Consider the following 26,251-nt stretch of genomic DNA (forward strand, 5'->3'; position numbering starts at 1 on the left):
CAAGATGTTAAAATGTTAATAAATGACCAGCATGGTCAAATAATAATAATCATTGTAGTTGTCGAGGGTGCAACAAGCACGTCCGGTGAACAGGTCAGGGTTCCGTAGCCGCAGGCAGAACAGTTGAAACTGGAGCAGCAGCATGGCCAGGTGGACTGGGGTCAGCAAGGAGTCATCATGCCAGGTAGTCCCGAGGCATGGTCCACAACTGTCCATCCATTTCTTTAGGGCTCAAATGTCAATACCAAAGTAAAATAGTTGGACGTATAAAGTACTTTGTTTGGATGAGTAATGGTTGGCTTGGCATTCCACAAAGTTCCTGGCTTTATTGGTCAGTGACTCAGTTTTCTGAAAGCCAAACTCCATGAACCATTTGGCAGTAGATCATCATGCCCCTCTGCCTTCACATACCGATTCATTACTGTCTCTGTCATATGTTTACCCATTCAAAGAAATGTGTCCTCTGCTCATACTGACCCTACACAGAGGAAAACAACCTCTGCTCACTTAGCTTTGGCAGAGGAAAATCAGATCACCTGATTTGCCAAGAGCACAGGGTCAATACCAGAACTAGAGCCACACCCAAATCAACTCTTTGTCAAGTCTTGGGATACTTCAAAAGCTCTAAAGACATTTTGAGAAATGTCACGCAGTCAGGTGTAACTGAGAAAACTAATGAAAGAAATAGGTAGATGACAGTTATGGACAACAGCAATTTCAACAACCAATGTTAATAATATCATTGACAAAATCACAAAATAATATCATTGACAAAATCACAAAATAATATATTCTGCAAGAAAACATGCAAAATCAATACCAATCTTACAATATTGACAGACGGGGCAAAAGCACTTATTGGCGACTAGTTAAGAAAATTGTGGCACTTTTGAACAGTTTTCCTGTTGCAACTGCATGGGAACAGAAGGGGGACATGTCCGAGCAAACACATTGGCTGTGTGTTTGTGTGTGGCTATGTGTTTGCAAATACGGTTGGCTGTGTGTGTGTGTGTGTGTGTGTGTGTGTGTGTGTGTTGCTGGCTATTTTGTGGTTCCCCAGCTGGAAGTTAACCATATGCATGGTGAATAATTGAATATACATGGCACTGACAGGAAGGAGTGTTAAAACACATTGCTGGCTGACTGCATATTCAGAGAAATGCTGATTGGGTTTTAGGAATGGCTGTGGATTTCAGGCACACTTGGCTGGAAATATCTCCTGTGAGACACACACATGCCTGGGATTCTGCATGCCATGGTAATGTTGACCAGGGTAAAGGTCTGCTGAGGACTGTGCCCAAGTGTATTGTGGACAGCCTGGTCTCTTCACTTCTCAACGCAGAGCGAAAGACCCAGACGGTTGCTCAGATGAGGTTTGACCAGACGTTGGGACTGGCTAATGACATCAACAAATTTGTTAATGCATTTGCTGTTTGTTTTGGTTGTGTTTGATTATTTTGTGCCCAATATAAATGGATGGTGAATAATGTATTTTGTCATTTTGCAGTCACTTTTATTGTAAATTAGAATATAATGTTTCTAAACTCTTATACATTAATGTGGTGCTACCATGATTACAGATAATCCTGAATGAATCATTAATAATGATGAGTTAAAGTTACAGGCGCACAAATATCATACCCCGAAGACATGCTAACCTCTCCCTATTACAATAACAAATATCATACCCTGAAGACATGCTAACCTCTCCCTATTACAATAACAAGTATCATACCCCGAAGACATGCTAACCTCTCCCTATTACAATAACAAATATCATACCCCGAAGACATGCTAACCTCTCCCTATTGCAATAACAAGTATCATACCCCGAAGACATGCTAACCTCTCCCTATTGCAATAACAAATATCATACCCCGAAGACATGCTAACCTCTCCCTATTACAATAACAAATATCATACCCCGAAGACATGCTAACCTCTCCCTATTACAATAACAAATATCATACCCCGAAGACATGCTAACCTCTCCCTATTACAATAACAAATATCATACCCCGAAGACATGCTAACCTCTCCCTATTACAATAACAAGGGAGGTTATCATTTTTGGGGGGTATGATATTTGTGTCTGTACCTTTCTCACTCATTCATTCAGGATTATCCGTAATCCTGAATTAATGTAGATGTGTTTAAAAACAGTATTATTTTTTACAATAAAAGTAACTCCAGTCAAATGTTTGATGTAGTCATTGTGTGCTATGAATAAGGGACCAAATACTGAACTTTACTACTTTAATACAGATAAGTGAATTTGTACTAATACTTTTGATCCCCTAAAATGTGGGGATTAGGTACAAAAAGTGCTGTAATTTCTAAATGGATGAAAGTACCCTCAAATTATAGCTGACAGTCTGCACAGTGCTGGAGTACAGAGCTAAAACCAGCAACAATGTGTCAGTCCCCATGTCACTGTACAGTGTGTGTCTGTGTCACATACTTAGGTCCCACAAACATGTATTGCAGAATGTTTGGGACTAAAAGCGATATCACGTAGTTAGAAAAGTGGAAAAGAGGTTGAGGCACTGGAACAGGTGTGAGAAGTAGTGCTCTTAGTGCGGGCTAAGACCAGTGTATGGAACCTGGTATGTAAAGTCCATGCATATAGCCTAAACAGAAATAGCAGAGGGTAAAACTGGTACTCATACAAGTGGAAGACTAGAAGTGGGGATGGGGCATCTGACACTTCTAAGAGTGTGCATTTTCCAGCCATAGCTTTCCATTGATACAGCTCAGTTGTTTGTTATATAAAGCAGAATCGTAACTTTAGATACCTGCATGTAAGTCGAACGTACAAGTAGATCATGCATCAATGGGAGCTTAGCGTGAAAGTCTGAGTAGAGCACATGCATTTCAAGTCAGAATTTAAACTTGGGTAGGGGGGTGGGAATCCTTATGATTGGCACAATGCCAACAGAGGGATAAATAGTCATTTTAAAGTAATAAATAATAAAAAAAAGAAATACGAAAATACACAATGAACAGATTGTCTCAGTTTAACAATGGTTCCTTTTGAGATTCGGGGGATTTTTTTTACTCTGTATGCGTGTGTAGGAAAGATCATAACGTTATGACTAGTGCTGAGGGATTAGTGCTTTTTGAGGTAATTTCATGTGGGTTGAATGATGTAACAAAGAATAAAACATTTAATAAAAGTCCCATGATGGTAGTGACTGTCCATTACAGGTTATTACTTATTAACCATCATTTATTTACATTACTTTAATAAAGTATTACATTTGTTTTATTTGAGGACTATTATTTAATTCCAAATCATCATCTCTATAAAGCTGCTGCCTGTGATTTGACAAAAATCACAATTTTGTGATCAAAGTAAATAAAGCATACTTTTATGACTGCTGAATACCAACTATCAATCACTTAGATCAGTGGTGTCAAACTCATTCCATGGAGTGCCTAGTGTCTGCAGGTTTGAGTTTTTTCCTTTCAATTAAGCACTAGGCAAACAGGTGTGTCAAGTTTCTTACTAATTACTGACCTTAATTCATCAATCAAGTACAAGGGAGGACTGAACCTGCAAACACTCGGCCCTCCGTGGAATGAGTTTGACACCTGCGACTTAAAGAGCATGTATTTTCAGGTGGATTCATCGCGAAGCAACAGCTGCCCTCTATCACCTCACAATCACGCATTCTTCTCTCTTCAGTAGCAGTCGTAAAAGAAACAGACCGGACAAGTAGATGCGCAATGGATTATGCTTATTGTAGTTAATTACCACATTTTATGCACTAAACTATATAGAATATTAGAACAGTTCAGGCTGGATCTGATTTATCTCTAGAGAAACTGCGATGTACGCATTGAGCTCACAGAAGAAAAAAAACGAAAAGGAATTCAAATAATTGAACCAACATTGGTCAATTAGTTGTTTAAAAAACAAAAAATAGCAAACGTTGGTTAATCGCTACTGTTTCCTGATGGAGGAAAACGGGGAACAACAACTTTGGGGAGTCGCACTTTTGTGTCTGATTAAAGAACTAAAATCAAGTCGGACAAGGCCAATGAAATCTGCGCTTTGCTGGAAGCCTCGTCTTCACAGGTAATAAGCGGGAGGCTCGGATTCATTCCTTCAATTCAGTACCGCTCTTCATCAAGCCCAGGAACAGGCTGTGCGGGGCCAAACTGGTGTTGTACTTTGTTTCCCTCCTTCAGGGAACAGTAGTTACAGTCATAACGTTATGTTCCCTTTCAGTCATTACTCTCGGTACAATATTTGGCAAATTGGACACAGCCGGATGTGGCAGGGCTCGCAAACGATCACGGATTACAAAGGGAAACCCAGCCGGGAGCTGCCCAGACAAGATATATGCCTTCTATGCTCGCAAGAATCACTGAACCATGCATGAGAGCACCAGTTGCTCCGGAAGAATGTGTGATCACGCTCTCCATAGCTGATGTAAGCATTCACAAGGCCGCAGGGCCAGACGGATTAACAGGACGCGTACTCAGAGCATGCGCTGCCCGCTGGCAAGTATCTTCACTGACATTTTCAACCTCTCCCTGACCGAGTCTGTAATACCTACATGTTTCAAGCAGACCACCAAGGTAACCTGCCTAAATGACTACCGACCCGTAGTCCTCACATCTGTAGCCATGAAATGCAGGTCATGGCTCACATCAACACCATCATTCTCAGAAACCCTGGACCCACTCCAATTAGCATACCACCCCAACAGATCCACAGATGATGCAATCTCTATTGCACTCCACACTGCCCTTTCCCACCTGGAAAAACACCTACGTGAGAATGGTGTTCATTGACTACAGCTCAGCGTTCAACACCATAGTGCCCTCCAAACTCATCACTAAGCTAAGGACCCTGGGACTGAAGATCTCCCTCTGCAACTGGATCCTGGACTTCCTGACGGGCCGCTCCCAGGTGGTGAGGGTAGGCAACAACATATCCGCCACGCTGACCCTTTCCTGTACTCCCTGTTCACCCACGACACCAACACCATCATTATGTTTGCAGACGACACGACTGTGGTAGGCCTGATCACAAGATGACGAGACAGCCAACAGGGATGTGGTCAGACGACAGGACGACAACCTCTCCTTAAATGTGAGCTAGACAAAGGAGCTGATCGTGGACTACAAAAAAAGGGGGGTCAAGCACGCCTCCATTCATATCAATGGAGCTGTAGTGGAGCTTCAAGTTCCTTGGTGTCCACATCACTAAGGGTCTATCATGGTTCAAACTCACCAAGACAGTTGTGAAGAGGGCACGACAATACCAATTCCCCCTCAGGAGGCTGAAAAGATTTGGCATGGGACCTCAGATCCTCAAAAGGTTCTACAGTTGCACCATCGAGATCATCCTGACTGGTTGCATCACCACTTGATATGGCAACTACTCGGCATCCAACCACAAGGCACTACGGAGGGTAGTGCTTACGGCCCAGGACACCATTGGAGCTGAGCTTCCTGCCATCCAGGACCTATATACTAGTCGGTGTCAGAGGAAGGCCCTAAAAATTGTCTAAAGACTCCAGCCACCCAAGTCATAGACTGTTCTCTTTGCCACCACATGGCAAGTAGTACCAGAGGGCCAAGTCTGGGACCAAAAGGCTCCTTAACAGCTTCTACCCCCAAGCCAGAAGACTGCTGAACAGTTAAGCAAATGACTACCGGACTATTTGCATTGACCCCCTTATTTTATTCATATTTATTGCACTGACTCTCTTGCACATGCTCCATGTACACACACTGGACACTAAACCAAACAATCACACATACTACACTGACACTCAAACACACATACACTGCTGCTACTCTTTTATCTATGCATAGTCACTTCACTCCTACCTACATGTACATATTACCTGAATTACCTCGACTAACCTGTACCCCGAACATTGACTCGGTACCGGTACCCCTTGTATATAGCCTCATTATTGTTATTTTATTGTGTTACTATTTCTCCTTGAGTTTATTTAGCAAATTGTTCTTACTTTTTTTTTAACTCTGCATTGTTGGTTAAGGGCATCCCATTTCACGGTAAGGTCTGCACCTGTTGTATTCGGGGCATTTGACAAATAAAATTTGAATCGTTCCTGCTCACAATGAGGTGAAGAGCAGAAGAATTTAAGGAATTAATCTGAGCCTCACGCTTATCACCTGTGGAAGGCGGGGCTTCCACGAGGCGCCGATTTCATTGGCCTTGTCAGGTGGGATTTTGGTTCTTCAATCAAAGTTGTGATAGTGAGACTGCCCATAGTTGTGTTGTACCAAGAGTACTGAAAGGGAACCTGAGATTTCAGACTGTATCCATCCCTGGTATCCTGACTGTGGAGTTCCTCTATTGAGGCATGTGCTGTCCTGTTCCTAGCCAACACCCCCTGCAGCGGTAGAACAGGCTAATTTCAAACCTGCACCATCCCGTTTCTGGCTTTTCTACAGACATGCTTCAAACCATATGGTCCAAGGTGTGCTGAATGAACACATTTGATCCTGATTCAGGAATAATATACCAGTGTGGATTGAAAGGACCAAAGTCCTGGCAAAGTCCAACTTCAAGTTTAAACGGGCCCACTGGATGTGACCCAAATGGCACTCTAATCCCTAAATAGTGCACTAATTTTGACCAGGGCCCATAAGGCACTGGTTAAAAGTAGAGCATTATGTAGGGAATAGGGTGACATTTGGAACACAGATGCTGCTCGAAGCAGATGCCTCCAATCTCCTCTCTCCCTGCTCAGGACAGAGCCAACTGAATATGTTATGGGATGATTCTTGTAGGTCTCAGACAGCAAGTGCATTCTTAAGTACATTTACAGACAACACACATCATTCAATAAACTTCTTGCTGTCTGCAAAGACATTTGGGATACCATTAGCTGTGTCATCCATTGTAACATGCAGAAGTCAATGCACTTTTGCATTATATAATTGCAATTAACATTATTTGGCAAATGCTTCCAGATTTTTCAGATAATGAAGAATAAGAACTGAAGAAGCCTCTACGTTTTAGCTGAAGCCTCTCCTGGTCTCCCTCAAACTCCATCTATGACTGTTATACTTCAATGTTTCTCTCATTTTATTTAGGATGAAGTCTCCAACACTAGCGGCTCTAAGCCAAAACCAACACTTCCCCTGTCAAGTTGGAACAGAAAAAGCCTTGGAGGCTCAACCAAAATCCCAAAATAGCAGTCAAGGTTTGGCAGATGGTCGGAACAAGTGATTGCATCCCACAATTAAAAAGGTGGGGGAAAAAAGTGGCATGAGAAAAATAAATATTTATTCATGCTGTCATGAAAGTATAATGAATCAATACAAAGCTTCATTGCAGATTAATCTCCAACTTAGCACGCCTTTGTGAGCAGTCTAATTAGCAACAGGTTTTGAGTGTAAATAATGGCTAAAGTGTTGATCTTCTTGCATAAGTTTAAAAAAAAACAATACATAAAACAGAGAATCACAATAATCTCAACTCAGGCACAAAAGGTCATGGTGGATGCTTCAGTTTGGCCATTTAAACCCTTGACCAATGACCACACATTCATATTACTGTCCAGCAATCGGGAAGAACCAAAGTTTAAGATGAGCAAGCCAAGTTTTATCCCTGGAGAAAACCTAGCAGTAGAGTTCAAGGCATAGTGAGAGGTTTTATTCAGCCCAAAATCCAGCCATGAAAATAAACCCAAGTTAGGAATCTTTGTATGAAGGTCAACGAGTGTCGAATTTGGTCAATACTTTTTTTATTGATTATTTGCTACGTATGGCTTATTTTATCTAATAGAAGTTTCGTAATTGTTTTGGTTGTTACGAATAAACGGATACAAGTGGACATGGAATTTCGGCAATTTTTTACATTTCAGCATCTTGTCAGTGATAGAGGACTCATCATGGATATAACAATTTTTAGCATGGAAATTGCAATTGAGGGCTTACACCGTTTTAAAGTAGTCAACTGGGTGGGGATTCCTATTAGTTGGGAGCAATCAGCCAATGAAGATAAAAATGGACTACTTTAAAAATGGAGATGCCCATGCTGTCACAGACGCTATTATGGCATAGATACAAAGACGAGTCTTCTATCTCTATGGCATGTTGTTCACACACATATCTGCCCTGTCATTGGCTAGAATGGTCCCACCTAATCTCGCCTCCTCCGGCCTGCCTTCCATCTTTGAGGACATGTATTTCCATTGTTAGAGGGGTCACTTGACTATCTTGCCAATATAATAGACAACCTTTGCTAGCAGTCATTTTGGTCATCCATTTTTCTGTCCTTGCATGGGAAGAGCTGGTACTCCTATCAGCAAGGCAAAAAGTTAAATTTATCCAACTGATATGTCTGTAATACCGGGGTTTCAGTTTTGGTCTTCTACCCTCCGGAAAACTGCCAGGTAGTTCTTCCCTCCATTCCTCTGTACCTTCTTCCCCTCCTCTGTGCATGTTCCCAAGCGACTGATGATGACATCATCAACCTGCCAAACAAAGGGACAATTTTGAAGGGTCTGAAGAGTGCTACCCCAAAATTACCATGACTCTTTTGGGGGTTTTAATAGTAAAACTACTATTTGTTGATTGTCTCATTTACCAGGTTTCCTAATCATAATATTTGTGACGGCTTATTAAAAACTGAATGATACTGGAAAGTATGTTGACAATGTTTTCCAAATTGGAAGGAAGGAAGATTGTTACAATTGTGATGTCCAACAAAAATCTAGTTCTGAACATAAGGCTGGAGTTATGCTGAGCAATTTTAGTTGCAGGTTGCAAGTGACAATTACAAGCAAATTTGCTGATACAAGAAGAAATGCAACAGCCAATCAAATTGAAGCTGCTTTTGTCATATCATTCCTCCATATGGTTTGAGAATTCTAAACTCACCCATTGTCATCTGCTGCATTACATCATGATTTCACAAATCATTTGTTTCTCCAACCGTTTAATTATTGTATGATTGATTTAGACAAAATACTGTCTGTACAACTTGAAAATGCCAGCACTGTTTTATCAAACTAGCTACCTAATGTCTTGTGTCCACCTTGATCGCGGGTTTACCGTAGCACTGACAGCTGTGTTGTTGACATGACAACTGGGTCAGAGTTTCTGAACCTTCGAATGGATCATGTTACAAAAGCATTTGCTTTGATTGGTTGTTGTACACAACTAGTTGCACAAAGTTGAAAAGTTGCAACTGGATGCAAACAAGTTGCAAATTAATTGCTGGGGGGGGTGATTCTCAAAGCAATCAAGAAGCAACTCAGTTGCAAGCAACCAAATTTGCGTGAAAGTTGCTTTGTGTAACTCCGGCCCAAGGAGTTTCACTTCTTTGTTACAATCAATTTCTCACTTGCTTATATGGGGTTCAAGGTTGGCTTCTCTATGACAAATATTTACATAAGTAAAAACAGAATCGATATTAATTGTTGAGAAGGACTGTCTAAAATGTCAGTCATTGTACCAGTTCTGCATCGGGGACCCGTGTGAACAGCAGATGCTCACTGAAGTGTTTTACCATCCAGAGATGCACCTCCTCCACATCTGTGTTGGTGTACACCAAACCCTGGGAAACACAAAACAAGAGTTAAACACAATGTCCTCATAATTAAAGTTTATACAATGGGTGGGACTAATCCTGAATGCAGTTAAAACCACATTCTAGCCGGTGTCTATTCCACAAGTTACCAGCGGCTAAATCGATGTTAAAATGCCTATTTACTCTGTTCGATCTGACTGCGCAATCCGCTAGCTCATCAGCCCAACCAGGCAATTTATACTTGATCTCCCCTTTAAAAAGCATCTAGACATTCTCACATTTCTTTTAGACTAACATTTTGTTTTTAACAGCTCCGATTTGTATAAACCTTGCTGTCTGTCTCTAACATTTGCAACATTGTTTCAATATTCAAATTCGATCTCCAGCTGTCCTATAGTAATGAACTTGTCGGGACGAGACAGACAGTCAGGCAGCGTTTCTCAGCCAGTTGAAATCATGAATAAGCTACGTCATTTTGAATAAGCTGCATCAAGTGCAGCTAGTTTGCAGTCTTTCCAGCTTGAGTTTGAAGTGATTGTGTTACCTGTGTTGTTGGCTAGCTCCCCTGAACAAAAGTGTCCTGACAAGTGAGCAAATATTCTATTCCAGCTGAAATCAGCCTCATTAGCTCATTGTTATGGATGTATCCAAATAAATGTCAATAGAAAACAGCTTAAACAAATTCAAATGCAGCTACTTTGCTGCTATTCAGGCTGCACTTTTTGACGTGACTATAAGTTAGCCATAGTTCGCTAGCTAGCAAGTAAGGGATAAGAACGTTGCCAGCCAGTATGGCAATTGAACATTTAGAACGAACGACTCGGTCGCGTCCATAGATACAGAACAACTGAGTCGCATCTCTAGCAACCAAACAGATAGAACGAATGACCAGCTGGCTTGGGTAACAACCCTAGATGTGTGTCGAGACTATATGTTGTGGACGGATAAAATAGTATGAATAAATTCATCAAAATAACATTTAATGAAAATATGTAAATCATTATTTGAATATGTTGGTAACCCGTCGTATAAAAGTGATAATGCCCTCAAAGCCAGCGTTTGGAGGATATATTGGCACGGTTTTCCGGCCCTCGAACTAATGTTGAGATGAGTCCACGTCCCACAATCTGTTACTCAATTCCAAATGAATGGGAAAAACAACCACCATATTATAAGGCCAGGGTTTTTTCTGCATAGAAAAGTCAAGGGAGGGCCGCCATGTGTTTTATTTTTTCGGGCTGCCTAAGTCCAAAAAATAAATAAAAATACAGTTTTTTTTAATGGTAAACCTTTAGTGTAAACTTAGACTACAACCAGATATAAAGTATGTAGAAAATATAATGGACCTATATATTGTTAAATAAGAACTATCAATCACCTAAATAAAAGCTAGACAGTCAGGTAGAATCTAAAATTCCCTATATGATGCATTCAGAAGTAATTCTCATGGTATTGGGTCCCCACTGATTTTGTTTGAAAGTTTGAGTCACTCAGATAGCACAAGAACAGTCAAGGCTAAATGTGTAAAACTGCCAGGAATTAGCTTAAAAACACCTACATTTAGTCTCTGAATGTACTCCTTTTAGTCAGTGTCAAATCTTTTTGCATTCATTTGGGGTTGAGGCATACAGCGGGATCATCAAAATTAAACCACGACGTCTGCAAACATTGACAAATTTTGATTTTAGAGTGAACGGTCACTTTAAGCTCCTTTACAGTGCAGCCCGTGACTGACACACAATCATCATACAAACTGACTTAGCTTTACTTTAAGTATCAATCTAGTTTGAGACAGAGGACAAATACTGGGTTGTATTCACTAGAAACCAAACGGACGGAAAAAAGTTAACCGAAACAGGGAGGGAGTACCTGAACTTGTCCAATAAGAAACTAATTTCCGTTGCAAAACAGTGTGTACTAATGAATATGACCTTGGTTTCCCATTAACTTTCAACATTTTACACGAAAAGTGGAGCGGGTCGAGAGCTTCAAGTTCCTCTGTGTCCACATCAGTAAGATCCTAACATTGTCCAAACACACCAGCACAGCTGTGAATACGGCACGACAACATCTCTTCACATACAGGAGGCTGAAAAGATTTGTCAGGGCCCTCAGATCTTCAAAAGGTTTTACAGCTGCACCATTGAGAGCATCTTGAATGGCTTCATCACCACTTGGGTATGGCAACTGTTCGGCATCCAACCACAAGGTGCTATAGAGGGTAGTGCATACGGCCCAGTACATCACTGCAGTCCAACTCCCTGCCATCCAGGACCTCTATACCAGGCCCCAAAAATTGTCAAAGACTTCAGCCACCCAAGTCATAGACTGTTTTCTCTGCTACCGCATGGCAAGCGGTACCGGGGGACCAAGTCTGCGACCAAAAGGCTCCTGAACAGCTTCTACTTCCAAACCATAAGACTGCTGAACAGTTAATCAAATGGCCATCCGGACTATATACATTGACCCTTTATTATTTATTGCAATTTTTTTACACCGACTCTATGCACACTCACTTCACTCTACCCATGAACACACATATACTACACTGACACGCCAACACACACACACTACATAAGCTCACACACACATGCATATTGACCCCACACAGAGACACTTTTCACATATGCCGCTGCTACTCTGTTTATTATATATCCTGATTGCCTAGTCACTTTTACCCCTACCGACATGTACAGTACATACTGTATTACCTCAACTACCTCGTACCCCTGCACATTGACTCGGTACTGATACTTCTTGTATATAGCCTCGTTATTGTTATTTTATTGTGCTACTATTTGTCTCACTTTTTAACTCTGCATTTTTGGGAACAGGCTCATAAGTAAGCATTTAACCAATAACATTTTCTTTGAAACATGCCTTAGTGTGGTGGCCTTAAATACTTTGAAGAGCAAAGGTTTCTTTTTTTCCTCAGAAGGACAGAAATAACCCAAAGCCAACATCAAGGTTTATAACCTGTGTCATTGTAGTTTACATTGGAGCGTGGACAGATAGTATAATTAGAACAGGGCTTTCTTGGAAAACTAAGCGATGGCATAGATTTGCACAGTGCCTGCATGTTAGCTCAGTGATGTAGCGTTCAAGTTGAGGCCATGAGGTGGGGAGCCATGGAGGCAGGGGAGGGTGTGATGGAGGTGTGTGGGTGTGTTCAGGGCGGATCGATGTAGTCTAAATTGCCGTAGAGGAAATTCTCTAGACAGCTCTCCTCTCCACCCCCCAGAGGAGATCAGTGTCTGGCATGGGCCCTGTGTCAGTGCTGCTGAGTGTAATGGTAGAGCCTACAGACGGACGCACGTGAGCACATTAAAATCCCACATGCACGCACACACAAGACTCCCATTGTTCTCCCAATCCTCAGTCTCTCCTCGCTGCCACAGTGAACTGACACCAAGAGCCCCACACAAATCTGACAGGTATGAAACATGGAGGGGGGGGGATAACAGACAAATGAGCAGGATAGAGAGCAAGTGAGGGTTAAGTCAATTCCAGGCCATGTATGCAATGTAGCTAGTACTGTCCTCTCATATGTATCATAGGTCTTGCTGTTGGAAAAGGGAACTGAAGAGCCATTGCTCAACCACATCCCTAAATCAACTGTTGACTTTGGGTGCCCCTGATGAACCCCCCGCCCATACGCTGTGCTCTGTCCTTACCCCTACTCTCGGTGTATAGGCTACGCCTTGACCTCTTTCTCCAACCAAGACTGCTCTTCTCTGAGTCACAGAGGCTCTCCGCACTGCCAAAGCTGACTCTCTCTCTCCTCTGTTCTCATCCTGCTAAATCCATCCACTGCCTTCGACACCGTGAACCATCATATCCTCCTCTCCACCCTCTCAGGGCTGGGCGTCTCAGGCTCTGTGCACTCTTGGATTGCATCTTACCTGGCAGGCCGTTCCTTTCAGGTGCAGTGGAGAGATCTGTGTCTGCATCACATACTCTCACTACTGGTGTCCCCCAGGGCTCAGTCCTAGGCCCTCTTCTCTCTATACACCAAGTCACTCGGCTCTTTCATATCCTCACATGGTCTTTCTCCTATCATTGCTATGCGGATGACACTTAACTACTTTTCTCCTTCCCCCTTCTGACATCTCTGCGTGCCTGGCAGATATTCCAGCCTGGATGTCGGCCCACCACCTCAAGCTCAACAAGACAGAGCCTCTCTTCCGGGGAAGGCCTGCCCGCTCAAAGATCTCTTCATCACAGTTGACAACTCCACAGTGTCACCCTCCCAGAGTGCAAAGAACCTTGGCGTGACACTGGACAACACCCTGTTGTTCTATGCAAACATCAAAGCAGTGACTCACTCCTGCAGGTTCATGCTCTACAACATCCATAGAGTACGACCCTACTCACACAGGAAAATCCAGGCACTTGTCATCTCCCGTCTGGACTAATTCAACTCGCTGTTGGCTGGGCTTCCCGCTTGCGCCATCAAACCCCTGCAACTTATCCGCTCCTCCGCACACTCCAGTGGATTCCAGACGAAGCTTGCATCCACTACAAGACCATGGTGTGTGCCTACAGAACAGCAAGAGGAACTGCCCCTCCCCACCTTCAGGCTATGCTCAAACCCTACACCCCAACCCGAGAACTCCATTCTGCCACCTCTGGTCTCTTGGCCCTCACCCCTAGGGGAGGGAACTCCCTCTCAGCCCAGTCCAAGCTGTTCTCTATCCTGCCACCCCAATGGTGAAACCAGCTTCCCACTGAAGCTAGGACAGCAGAGTCCCTGCACATCTTCTGAAAGCACCCGAAACCCTACCTCTTCAAAGAGTATCTTAAATAATCCCCCTCCTCAGCTCGACTACTTTGAGGAAAAGTGTACTTGCTATGCCTGTGTATATGTGGTTGTCCCAGCTATCTTAAGATGTATGCACTAACTGTAAGTTGCTTTGGATAAGAACATCTGCTAAATGACGAAAATGTAAATGTAGGCGTACTATGCTCTGTCCTTACCCCTACTCCCAGTGTGTAGGCGTACTATGCTCTGTCCTTACCCCTACTCTCAGTGTGTAGGCGTACTATGCTCTGTCCTTATCCCTACTCCCAGTGTGTAGGCGTACTATGCTCTGTCCTTACCCCTACTCCCAGTGTGTAGGCGTACTATGCTCTGTCCTTACCCCTACTCTCAGTGTGTAGGCGTACTATGCTCTGTCCTTACCCCTACTCTCAGTGTGTAGGCGTACTATGCTCTGTCCTTACCCCTACTCTCAGTGTGTAGGCGTACTATGCTCTGTCCTTACCCCTACTCTGTGTGTAGGCGTACTATGCTCTGTCCTTACCCCTACTCTCAGTGTGTAGGCGTACTATGCTCTGTCCTTACCCCTACTCTCAGTGTGTAGGCGTACTATGCTCTGTCCTTACCCCTACTCCCAGTGTGTAGGTGTACTATGCTCTGTCCTTACCCCTACTCTCAGTGTGTAGGCGTACTCAGCCAACAGAGTGGGACTGATGATCCTCCACTTGTGCTTGGTCTTCTTGAAGTGCGGGTCAGGAAACAGGAAGAACATCTTACTGAGCTGAACAGAGAAATCAACAAAACAAAATGGTCACAATGCAAATAAGACCAGAAAGACAGACCAGGCATCTCAAGTTCAACTGACCTCAGTGAAGAAACACAGATAAATGAAGTCCTCCAGCTTTTACTGTCTCTGGTACTACTTTTCCAGTTTGTGAAAACGAGGTCTATGGTGCTAAATATTCTCTTGTATCAAACCAGTGTATCAATGTGGCTATTATTCAAACCAGTGTATCAAGTTATTATAGAGTCAGCTCTCTGTAGTTCTCAGAATATTTTGTGTCCTTTGTCAGGCAGCCCGGATTGTAAAGGTGGAAATTCCCTGTAAGTGATTTTTATTAAGATAAAGTCCCCCTCCCATTGACAAGATGTACACAACTATTAGTCTGGTTGCAATATTAAAAACTGTTCCAGTTCACTCTTTTTTATTCATTCAAATAAATTATGTAATGTAAAGACAGAAAAACGGGGGTATAATCACAGAGGACTGCCGTCGCCCCAGGGGGGTTGAGACTGGGCCCCGCTCTTCACAAAATGGAAAAAACGACACTTTAATTAGTGCTCTTGGCACAGTGTAAAAAAACTGAGGGGAAACAAAGAGAGAAGACATATTGTGGAGTATAGCGCCGTTTCTACCCACACGACATCATGCATGTGGATGTGCAAATATCGCTCAGGGGCTCCCGTTTATGTGTGTACATATGACAGAGAGTGTGTGTGCGTCGGTCAGTCTGTGTTTTTCCAAAGCACTTAATCCTCTACACAGAATGGGCAGGTCTCAATGACGTCATTACAGCCAAGACGGTAAAAATAGTACTGTGGGGTATTTCTTCCATAGATAAAATCTCCAGTTTTCGCATTCCTTTCAGTTGTCAGCCCCCGGCATCAACACATTTACTGTCTCCTACCTGATGTACTACTGTCTGCTATGTCTCACATCATGTCAATGTGTCTATTCAAACCCAGCCTAGGAGCTATACTCCAACACAAGAAGATGAAGGAAAATTTGACATTTTATCATTTCTTATTTGCTTTTACATGTAATTTTTTCACTTTAATCGGTGTTGCCATTTTAAATGTGCTTTACAAAGTTTGATTTAGGTTACTCAGTCCTGGTACTGGAGGTTCCACTATGTAGGCTAAGCTAGTGCTTGTTTTATCAAAGTCATTCTGATTAATTGGGTTGAATTGAAAGGATAAACCCTCCACTATTAGGCTGTAAAATACTGATTAGTGTATAGTCCTATGCTCAGCTGATGTGACGCCTGGCATGTGGTCACTGGCACGGCGTCACCTTTGTTGAGAAATTCATTAGAGGCTAAAATCTCTGGGTTGTGACATAAGGTTTGGAAATCATTAGCCATTGTTACTCTCCGGTATAGACATGAGAACTAAGTTTCTGTACTTGTCATATTGATACCTAGTGCTGCTGATCAAACACTTCCCATTGTTGCCACTAGAGGGCTGTAAACTACCTAAAACAGTTATGGGCATTTCAAGTTTAGAAATATTTATATTGTGGTTGATAGGAAGGACACTTTATTTAAAAATTACTACTCTGGATAGCTTCACAAACCCTCAATGCCCAATGGTCAGAAAGCTGTACAAAAGTGTAGCAAACACCCTTTGAATTTGAGCATCTTTGCCAGGCATCAAAACACTTTGAAAACTTGCTGAAGGGATTAAGTGCAGTACTATTTAGAGGTGATGTGTTTGACAGACGTGTCTACAAATAAATATACACAACAGATACAAGGGCAAGGCTGAAGTGTTATGTGGCTGACAACCCCAGATGGTCTCTGGCTACGTCATTCATCATCATCATCATTTCTTTAAAGTCTATTTTACAAACAAATTTGTCACAGTACACTTCACAGAAAAAAAGAAGGGAAAAAGATGACAGAAAAGGGGAGGGAACAGTTAAGTACCTGTCCCTTGGAGAAGAAGTTGGGCAGGTACTTCATGGCGTTGCTCCGTAAGCAGGCGATGTTCTGGTAGCTGCCCGTCTCTGCTGCACGCAGGGAGCGGATACGGTCCTGGACATAATCAGACACTTTGACACGGATCTCCAGGCCCAGAATCAGTTGCTTTGGAAAGAGTGGGGATAACTCCACTGAGACAGAGAGGAGGTAGGTTATTAATCTGACCTGGGAACAGGTGGCCAAAAAAAGAGTTGCAAGAACCACTAAAACAGTCTATTATGATAATGATGGCTGTGGAAAAGGAGAGGATACTGAATGTTGAAAAGTCATACTCCGATTCGCACAGCATGCAGTATCGCCAAGTCTGAGACCAAAAGGCTCCTGAACAACTTCTACCCCCAAGCCACAAGACTGCTTGACAGTTAATAAAATGGCTACCCTTCTCATTTGCAATGACTCTCTCGCACCAGCTCTATGCACTCACATACTACATTGACATTCCAACACACACGCAAATTAACACCACACACATTCACACGCTGCTGCTACTGTTTATTATCTATCCCGATTGCCTAGTTACTTTTACCCCAACTTACATGTACATATTACCTCAATTACACCTCAACTACCTCGTACCCCTTCACATTGACTTGTACCAGTACTTCTTGTATACAGTCTCAGTATTTTATTGTGTTACCGTTTCCTTTTTTGCACATTTTTCATATTTATTAACTCTGCATTGTTGGGGAAAGGTCTCGTAAGTAAGCATTTCACAGTAATGTCTACACCTGCTGTATTTGGCGCATGTGACATATACGATTAGATTGCTTTCCCTGCATTAATCGCTATAGGTTATTTTCTATGTATATTCAATACAGAGGCATAATAATTTGAACATTTTTATATCTGCAGCAAAGAAAGATATATAAAAGCTCCAAATCGCTCAAAACAGGGCTGCCAGATTAGCTCTTCATTGCTCTATCTGTATGAATATTATCCAAACGCATCAGACTCTCTCATGGCTTCACGTTGAAAACAAATTACTATCCAGTCTTATGATTTTCTTTAGGAATTTATATTCTTAAAAAATATATATTCAGGTCAGTTAGTACATACTAGCAACATGCATAACCACTAAACCAGACAGGTAAATTCAGGGCATCTAAGACAACCCAAGGACAAATCACCTTAAATCTACAGTTTTTTATAGGGCCATAGCTAAATGGAACTCTTCACCAATCCATATTTCTCAGGCAAAAAGTAAATCTACCTTCAGCAAAAAAATTCAAACACCTAATTCGATAGACCATATGACTGGACAGCAAATAGAAGCATCAACTTAATGTTAAATGGGTTTCCTGTCAGGTATTTGAATTGTCTGTATTGTCAACTTGTTAAATGTTTGTAAAGTCTTTTTTTTATACCTTTTTTTAACCAGGTAGGCAAGTTGAGAACAAGTTCTCATTTACAACTGTGACCTGGCCAAGATAAAACAAAGCAGTGCGACAAAAACAACAGAGTTACACATGGAATAAACAATCATACAGTCAATAACACAACAGAAAAATCTGTATAGTGTGTGCAAATGAAGTAAGGAGGTAAGGCAATAAATAGGCCATAGTTTGTAAAGTCTTAATTTGTAATTGTTCCTAATGTCTTATTAATTGGTGTTGGACCCCAGGAAGATTAGCTAATGTTATGGCGTTAGCTAATGGGGATCCTAATAAAAATTCACAAATTCACAGAGAAAATACTATACAATATGATATTTTAAGTTAATCCAGTAATATTATTTACTTTATTTATTTCACCTTTATTTAACCAGGTAGGCAAGTTGAGAACAAGTCCTCATTTACAATTGCGACCTGGCCAAGATAAAGCAAGCAGTTTGACACATACAACAACAGAGTTACACATGTAGTAAAACAAACATACAGTCAATAATATAGTAGAAAAATAAGTCTATATACAAAGTGAGCAAATGAGGTGAGATAAGGGAGGTAAAGGCAAAAAAGGCCATGGTGGCAAAGTAAATACAATATGGCAAGTAAAACACTGGAATGGTAGATTTGCAGTGGAAGAAAGTGCAAAGTAGAAATAGAAATAATGGGGTGCAAAGGAGCTAAATAAATAAATACAGTAGGGGAAGAGTAGTTGTTTGGACTAAATTATAGATGGGCTATGTACAGGTGCAGTGATATGTGAGCTGCTCTGACAGCTGGTGCTTAAAGCTAGTGAAGGAGATGTGTTTCCAGTTTGAGATTTTTGGAGTTCGTTCCAGTCATTGGCAGCAGAGAACTGGAAGGAGAGGCGGCCGAAGGAGGAATTGGCTTTGGGGGTGACCAGAGAGATATACCTGCTGGAGCGCGTGCTACAGGTGGGTGCTGCTATGGTGACCAGTGAGCGGAGATAAGGGGGAACTTTACCTAGCAGGGTCTTGTAGATGACCTGGAGCCAGTGGGTTTGGCGACGAGTATGAAGCGAGGGCCAACCAACGAGAGCGTACAGGTCGCAGTCGTGGGTAGTATATGGGGCTTTGGTGACAAAACGGATGGCACTGTGATAGACTGCATCCAATTTATTGAGTCGGGTATTGGAGGCTATTTTGTAAATGACATCGCCGAAGTCGAGGATCCGTAGGATGGTCAGTTTTACATGGGTATGTTTGGCAGCATGAGTGAAAGATGCTTTGTTGTGAAATAGGAAGCCAATTCTAGATTTAACTTTGGATTGGAGATGTTTGATGTGAGTCTGGAAGGAGAGTTTACAGTCTAACCAGACACCTAGGTATTTGTAGTTGTCCACATATTCTAAGTCAGAACCATCCAGAATAGTGATGCTGCACGGGAGGGCAGGTGCAGGCAGCAATCGATCGAAGGGCATGCATTTAGTTTTACTTGTATTTAAGAGCAGTTGGAGGCCACGGAAGGAGAGTTGTATGGCACTGAAGCTCGTCTGGAGGGTAGTTAACACAGTGTCCAAAGAAGGGCCAGAAGTATACAGAATGGTGTGGTCTGCGTAGAGGTGGATCAGAGACTCACCAGCAGCAAGAGCGACATCATTGATGTATACAGAGAAAAGAGTCGGCCCAAGAATTGAACCCTGCGGCACCCCCATAGAGACTGCCAGAGGCCCGGACAACAGTCCCTCCGATTTGACAGACTGAACTCTATCGGAGAAGTAGTTGGTGAACCAGGCGAGGCAAACATTTGAGAAACCAAGGCTATTGAGTCTGCCGATGAGGATGTGGTGATTGACAGAGTCGAAATCCTTGGCCAGGTCAATGAATACAGCAGCACAGTATTGTTTCTTATCGATGGTGGTTAAGATATCGTTTAGGACCTTGAGCGTGGCTGAGGTGCACCCATGACCAGCTCTGAAACCAGATTGCATAGCGGAGAAAGTGCGGTGGGATTCGAAATGGTCGGTAATCTGTTTGTTGACTTGGCTTTCGAAGACTTTAGAAAGGCAGGGTAGGCTAGATATAGGTCTTTAGCAGTTTGGGTCAAGAGTGTCCCCCCCTTTGAAGAGGATGACCGCAGCTGCTTTCCAATCTTTGGGAATCTCAGACGACAAGAAAGAGGTTGAACAGGCTCGTAATAGGGGTTGCAACTATTTCGCCAGATAATTTTAGAAAGAAAGGGTCCAGATTGTCTAGCCCAGCTGATTTGTAGGGGTCCAGATTTTGCAGCTCTTTCAGAACATCAGCTGACTGGATTTGGGAGAAGGAGAAATGGGGAAGGCTTGGGCGAGTTGCTGTGGGGTGTGCAGTGCTGTTGACCGGAGTAGGGAAAGCCATGTGGAAAGCATGGCCAGCCGTAGAAAAATGCTTATTGAAATTCTCAATTATAGTGGATTTATCGGTGGTGACTGAGTTTCCTATCCTCAGTGCAGTGGGCAGCTGGGAGGAGGTGCTCTTATTCTCCAAGGACTTTACAGTGTCCCAGAACTTTTTTGAGTTTGTGTTGCAGGAAGCAAATTTCTGCTTGAAAAGGCTACCCTTGGCTTCTCTAACTGCCTGTGTATATTGGTTTCTAACTTCCCTGAAAAGTTTCATATCACGGGGGCTGTTCGATGCTAATGCAGAATGCCACAGGATGTTTTTGTGTTGGTTAAGGGCAGTCAGGTCTGGAGAGAACCAAGGGCTATATCTGTTCCTGGTTCTAAATTTCTTGAATGGGGCATGCTTATTTAAGATGGTGAGGAAGGCATTTAAAAAAAATAACCAGGCATCCTCTACTGAAGGGATGAGGTCAATATCCTTCCAGGATACCCGGGCCAGGTCGATTAGAAAGGCCTGCTCGCTGAAGTGTTTCAGGGAGCGTTTGACAGTGATGAGTGGAGGTCGTTTGACCACTGACCCATTACGGATGCAGGCAATGAGGCAGTGATCGCTGAGATCTTGGTTGAAAACAGCAGAGGTGTATTTAGAGGGCAAGTTGGTTAGGATGATATCTATGAGGGTGCCCGTTTTACGGCTTTGGGGTGGTACCTGGTAGGTTCATTGATAATTTGTGTGAGACTGAGGGCATCAAGCTTAGATTGTAGGATGGCTGGTGTGTTAAGCATGTCCCAGTTTAGGTCACCTAGCAGTACAAGCTCACATATGGTGTCCAGAGCACAGCTGGGGGCAGAGGGTGGTCTATAGCAGGCGGCAACGGTGAGCGACTTGTTTTTAGAGAGGTGGATTTTTAAAAGTAGAAGTTCAAATTGTTTGGGTACAGACCTGGATAGTAGGACAGAACTCTGCACGCTCTCTCTGCAGTAGATTGCAACACCGCCCCCTTTTGCCGTTCTATCTTGTCTGAAAATGTTGTAGTTAGGGATGGAGATCCTAAGTCAGGATTCAGACACGGCTAGGACATCCAGGTAGACAGAAGGTATACTGTACACTCAGTGGGCAATTTATTAGGCACAACCATCTAGTACCATGTCAGACCACCCTTTTCCTCCAGAACAGACTGAATTCTTTAGGGGGAATGGATACGTTGCTCAATTGGTATCAAGGGACCTAACGTGTGCCAGGCAAAAACATTCCCCACACTATTACACCACAGTCACCAGACTGTACCATTGACACCAGGCAGGATGAGGCCATGGACTCATGCTGCTTACTCCAAATCCTGACCCTGCCATCAACATAACACAACAGGAACCGGGATTCGTCAGACTAGGCGATGTTTTTTCACTCCTCAATTCAAATCAAACTTAATGTCACATGCGTCGAATACAACAAGTGTACACTTTACCGTGAAATGCTTACTTACAAGCCCTTAATTGTCCAGTGTTGGTGATCGTGTGCCCACTGAAGTTGCTTCTTCTTGTTTTTAGGTGATAGGAGTGGATTCCGGTGTGGTCGTCTGGTGCAATAGCCCATCCGTGACAAAGACCATCAAGTTGTGATTTCCGAGATGCCATTCTGTACACCACTGTTGTACTGCACCGTTATGTTCCTGTTTATGGCCCGCCTGTTAGTGTGCACGATTCTTGTCATTCTCCTTCAACCCACAGGACTTCCGCTGACTGGATTTTATTTTGTTTGTCACACCATTCCTGGTAAACCCCAGACACTGTCGTGCATGAAAGGCCTATGAGGCCAGCCATTTCTGAGATACTGGAACCGGCGCGCCTGGCATCGACGATCATACCACCCTCAAAGTCGCTTAGGTCAGTCGTTTGCCATTCTAATGTTCAAGCGAACAGTAACTGAATGCCTCAATGCCGGTCTGCCTGCTTTATATAACAAGCCAAGGCCACGTGACTCACTGTCTGTAGGAGCAAGCCATTTTCGTGAACTGGTTACTGAGTGTACAATGAAAGAACCTTCCAAGCCAAATCTCTTGACCATGTTCTAAGTCAACAGCACCCTCAGATGGAACAACCAAAAACGACACCTAAAAAGGACCATCTCACTCACATAATTTCAGTGTAGGGCAGACAGTCCTTTGTCAACAATTGATGGTTGAGTATTTGTGTTAGTAAGCATGAGAATGATAAAGACTGGAGTTAGGGTAACAATGGTGAGGAAATATCATGGATTAGAAGATCATCCCATACCTAGAAGTCCCCCATATCCACAGCCGATGTCTGCAAACTCCACTTGTGCAGCCTTTTGGGTCGACTGGTGGTCGCTGAAGAACTCCGGGTACAGCTGGGACCAGTCCATGTCCTCTGGACAGACAGGGCTGAGGAGAGGTCATGGTGAAATAGGTAAAAGTGTGTATGAAATCAACAGACCTGAGCAAATGTTGACCAGCACGAGGTGAAACTGATGTAAATGACATCAGCAACATTGACTTCTAATCCAATGCAGTACTTTCTTTACGTTTATAAAAAGTAGCCTTTAATACCAGCTACCTGACATAAAAGCAAGCTAGTTTGCGGATTAGGAAAAGCCTTTATACCATTTACATGTTCGTAATGTGTCTTGTGCAATGATTTAAATATACCACTTGGTCTTGTGTAACCAGAATGTTGTATAAACTGTCATTTGAACTTAATCTGCTGGTTGTCCACTTGGTTGGTCTTTATGCCGCTGGAAACTTTTGAAAAAATATCCACAGGAAGGTTTTATTAAACAGACGTTTTGCTTAGTAATGTGTGAGCTTTCGTTAAGTGTTAAACAAACCGAAAGCCACGCGTTTTGGAAAGTTTTAATGATACTTACTTTCCTATTGATATTTTGAAAAGGTTCAAATGAGTTTATTCAACATTCTGACTTGTAGAATGACTGTTCCGTCGTCTGGCATCTAAACAAGCGACGCAAACTCCACAAGGAAGCATGGAGGCGTAAAAGCAATCCAGTTTAGATAACGTTTTGCGTTTGACAATTTATTGCTCAATAAAGCTGTGAAATGAATTCAAACATACAGTAGTACATCGACTAGAAGCTTGGCCAATTTTGAGGGCAACATGCGTTAGCTAACTAGCTAACAGTTAGCTTGCTAAACCTTTTAACAAACCGAGTGACTCACTATTCAAACGTGTGGTCTGCCATTGGATTCGAGTGGGCTCGCTGCCTGTAATATCGCTTCTGGGGCATCGACACGCTCATTTTGTATTAATTGAAGTATTCAGTGATTAGATTGAAATGTACCAACGACGTATGTACTTCGCTCCAACAGTGTTCGTTTTCGGTCGCTTCCTTTTTACGTCACCAGATGACGATAACAAGTCCTGGATTCTAATTGGTTGTGATGCTACAAACCATCCAACGCGTTGATACAATGTACTATAGCTAATAAATATGGATCCACTGCTGAATTGTATCAATTAAAATGTTTACATTATGTTTCTCACTTCAATGAAAGAGAACTGTTGCATACCAGTTTATTTGTACCGGGACACGTCTATTTGGACATTATTCTATTTCACCTGTTCAATATTAAGGATTCCTTAAGGATATGCTGTTTCTGTTTTCAATCTGTCTTAAAGCTGCAATATCTAACTTTTTGGGTGACCCAACCAAATTCACATTTGTTTTGTGTGCTATTTCTATGCTTTCCGTTCTTAAGTTTCGTTTTGGCATCTTTTGTACATGTACTGAATATCTCTGAAACTCACTTAGATAATACCTTTCATGATACAGTAGTAGCAATACATAGTTTCAACATCTTCAGAAGAGAAATGGATGCCAATGGTGGAGGTGTCTCCATTTATGTTCAGAGTCCTATTCCTGTAAAGCTTAGAGAGGATCTGATGTCAAATGCTGTTGAAGTAACATGGCTACAGGTTCACCTGCCTCACCTAAAGCCTATTATTGTGGGAAGCTGCTATAGACCACCAAGTGCTAACAATCAGTATCTGGATAATGTCTGAAATGCTTGATAATGTATGTGATATCAACAGAGAGGTATATTTTCTGGGTGACCTAAATATTGACTGGCTTGCATCAAGCTGCCCACTCAAGAAAAAATGTTTAACTGTAACCAGTGCCTGCAACCTGGTTCAGGTTATCAGTCAATCTACCAGGGTACTTACAAACAGCACAGAAATGAAATCATCCACATGTATTGATCACATCTTTACTAATGATACAGATATCTACTCTAAAGCAGTATCCAAATCCACCGGATATAGTGATAATATATCAGCCATATATAGAAAAAACAAAGTTCCAAAGGATGGGCTTAATATAGTGTATAAGAACTCATACAATACGTTTTGTAGTGATTCCTATGTTGAAGATGTAAAGCATATTTGCTGGTCTGTGGTGTGTAATGAGGATCAACCAGACGCTGCACTTGACACATTTAGGAAATTGCTTATTCCAGTTACTACACTGAACAAAAATATAAACGCAACATGTAAAGTGTTGGTCCCATGTTTCATGAGCTGAAATAAATAACACAGAAATTGTCCATACACACAAAAAGCTAATTTCTCTCTAATTTTGTGCACAACCTTGTTTATATCGATGTTAGTAAGCATTTCTCCTTTGCCAACATAATCCATCCACCTGACAGCTGTGGCATATCAAGAAGCTGATTAAACAGCATGATCATTACACAATGTGCACCTTGCGCTGGGGACAATAAAAAGCCACTTTAAAATGTGCAGTTTTGTCACACAACCCAAGGCCACAGATGTCTCAAGTTTTGAGGGAGTGTGCAATTGGCATGCTGAATACAGGAATGTCCATCAGAGCTGTTGCCAGAGAATTCAATGTTAATTCCTGTTCAATAAGCCGCCTCCAACGTCATTTTTGAGAATTTGGCAGTATGTCCAACCTGCCTCACAACCGCAGACCACATGTATGGCGTCGTGTGGGTGAGCGGTTTGCTGATGTCAACATTGTGAACATTGGCGCCCATTGGGGCAGTGGGGTTATGGTATGGGAAGGTATAAGCTACGGACAATGAACAAAACTGCATTTTAACGATGGCAATTTTATTGCACAGAGATACCGTGACGAGATCCTGAGGCCCATTGTCGTGCCATTCATGCTCCGCATCACCTCATGTTTCAGCATGATAATGCACAGCCCCATGTCACAAGGATCTGTACACATTTCCTGGAAGCTGAATATGTCCCAGTTCTTCCATGGCCTGCATACTTACCAGACATATTATCCATTGAGCATGTTTGGGATGCTCTGGATCAACGTGTACGACAATGTTCCAATGCCCGGCAATATCCAGCAAGTTCTCACAGCCATTGAAGAGGAGTGGGACAACATTCAAAGGCCACAATCAACAGCCTGATCAACTCTTTGCGAAGGAGATGTGTCACGTTGCATGAGGCAAATGGTGGTCACACCAG

The 26,251-nt window shown here is 42.5% G+C and overlaps 1 protein-coding gene across 2 annotated transcripts; it reads right to left on the reverse strand.

Annotated features, from left to right (window-relative positions):
* Positions 1-7,257: 7,257 nt before the first annotated feature.
* On the reverse strand, positions 7,258-24,146 carry mettl1 (methyltransferase 1, tRNA methylguanosine). 2 transcript variants are annotated; one of them, XM_029693786.1, is made up of 6 exons: positions 23,965-24,146; positions 23,048-23,175; positions 16,997-17,181; positions 14,956-15,069; positions 9,455-9,556; positions 7,258-8,471 (listed from the first exon to the last, which is right to left on the reverse strand). In XM_029693786.1, the coding sequence occupies exons 1-6, from the start codon at positions 24,042-24,044 to the stop codon at positions 8,355-8,357; spliced, it is 726 nt and encodes a 241-aa protein (XP_029549646.1). In that variant the 5' UTR covers positions 24,045-24,146; the 3' UTR covers positions 7,258-8,354. The 2 variants fall into 2 exon arrangements, with proteins under 2 accessions (XP_029549646.1, XP_029549647.1); XM_029693787.1 differs by lacking the exon at positions 23,965-24,146 and adding an exon at positions 23,658-23,927.
* Positions 24,147-26,251: the final 2,105 nt, after the last annotated feature.

Source organism: Salmo trutta, chromosome 16 (assembly GCF_901001165.1).
Source record: "Salmo trutta chromosome 16, fSalTru1.1, whole genome shotgun sequence".
Classification (NCBI taxonomy): domain Eukaryota; kingdom Metazoa; phylum Chordata; class Actinopteri; order Salmoniformes; family Salmonidae; genus Salmo; species Salmo trutta.

Excerpts from the sequence above, each read along its gene's own strand:
- mettl1 (XM_029693786.1), bottom strand. The coding sequence starts at position 24,044 with ATGAGCGTGTCGATGCCCCAGAAGCGATATTACAGGCAGCGAGCCCAC. Across the intron at positions 23,176-23,964 it reads GCAGACCACACGTTTGAATA|CCCTGTCTGTCCAGAGGACA; the intron begins GTGAGTCACTCG and ends ACCTCTCCTCAG. Across the intron at positions 17,182-23,047 it reads TGGATATGGGGGACTTCTAG|TGGAGTTATCCCCACTCTTT; the intron begins GTATGGGATGAT and ends TCTCTGTCTCAG.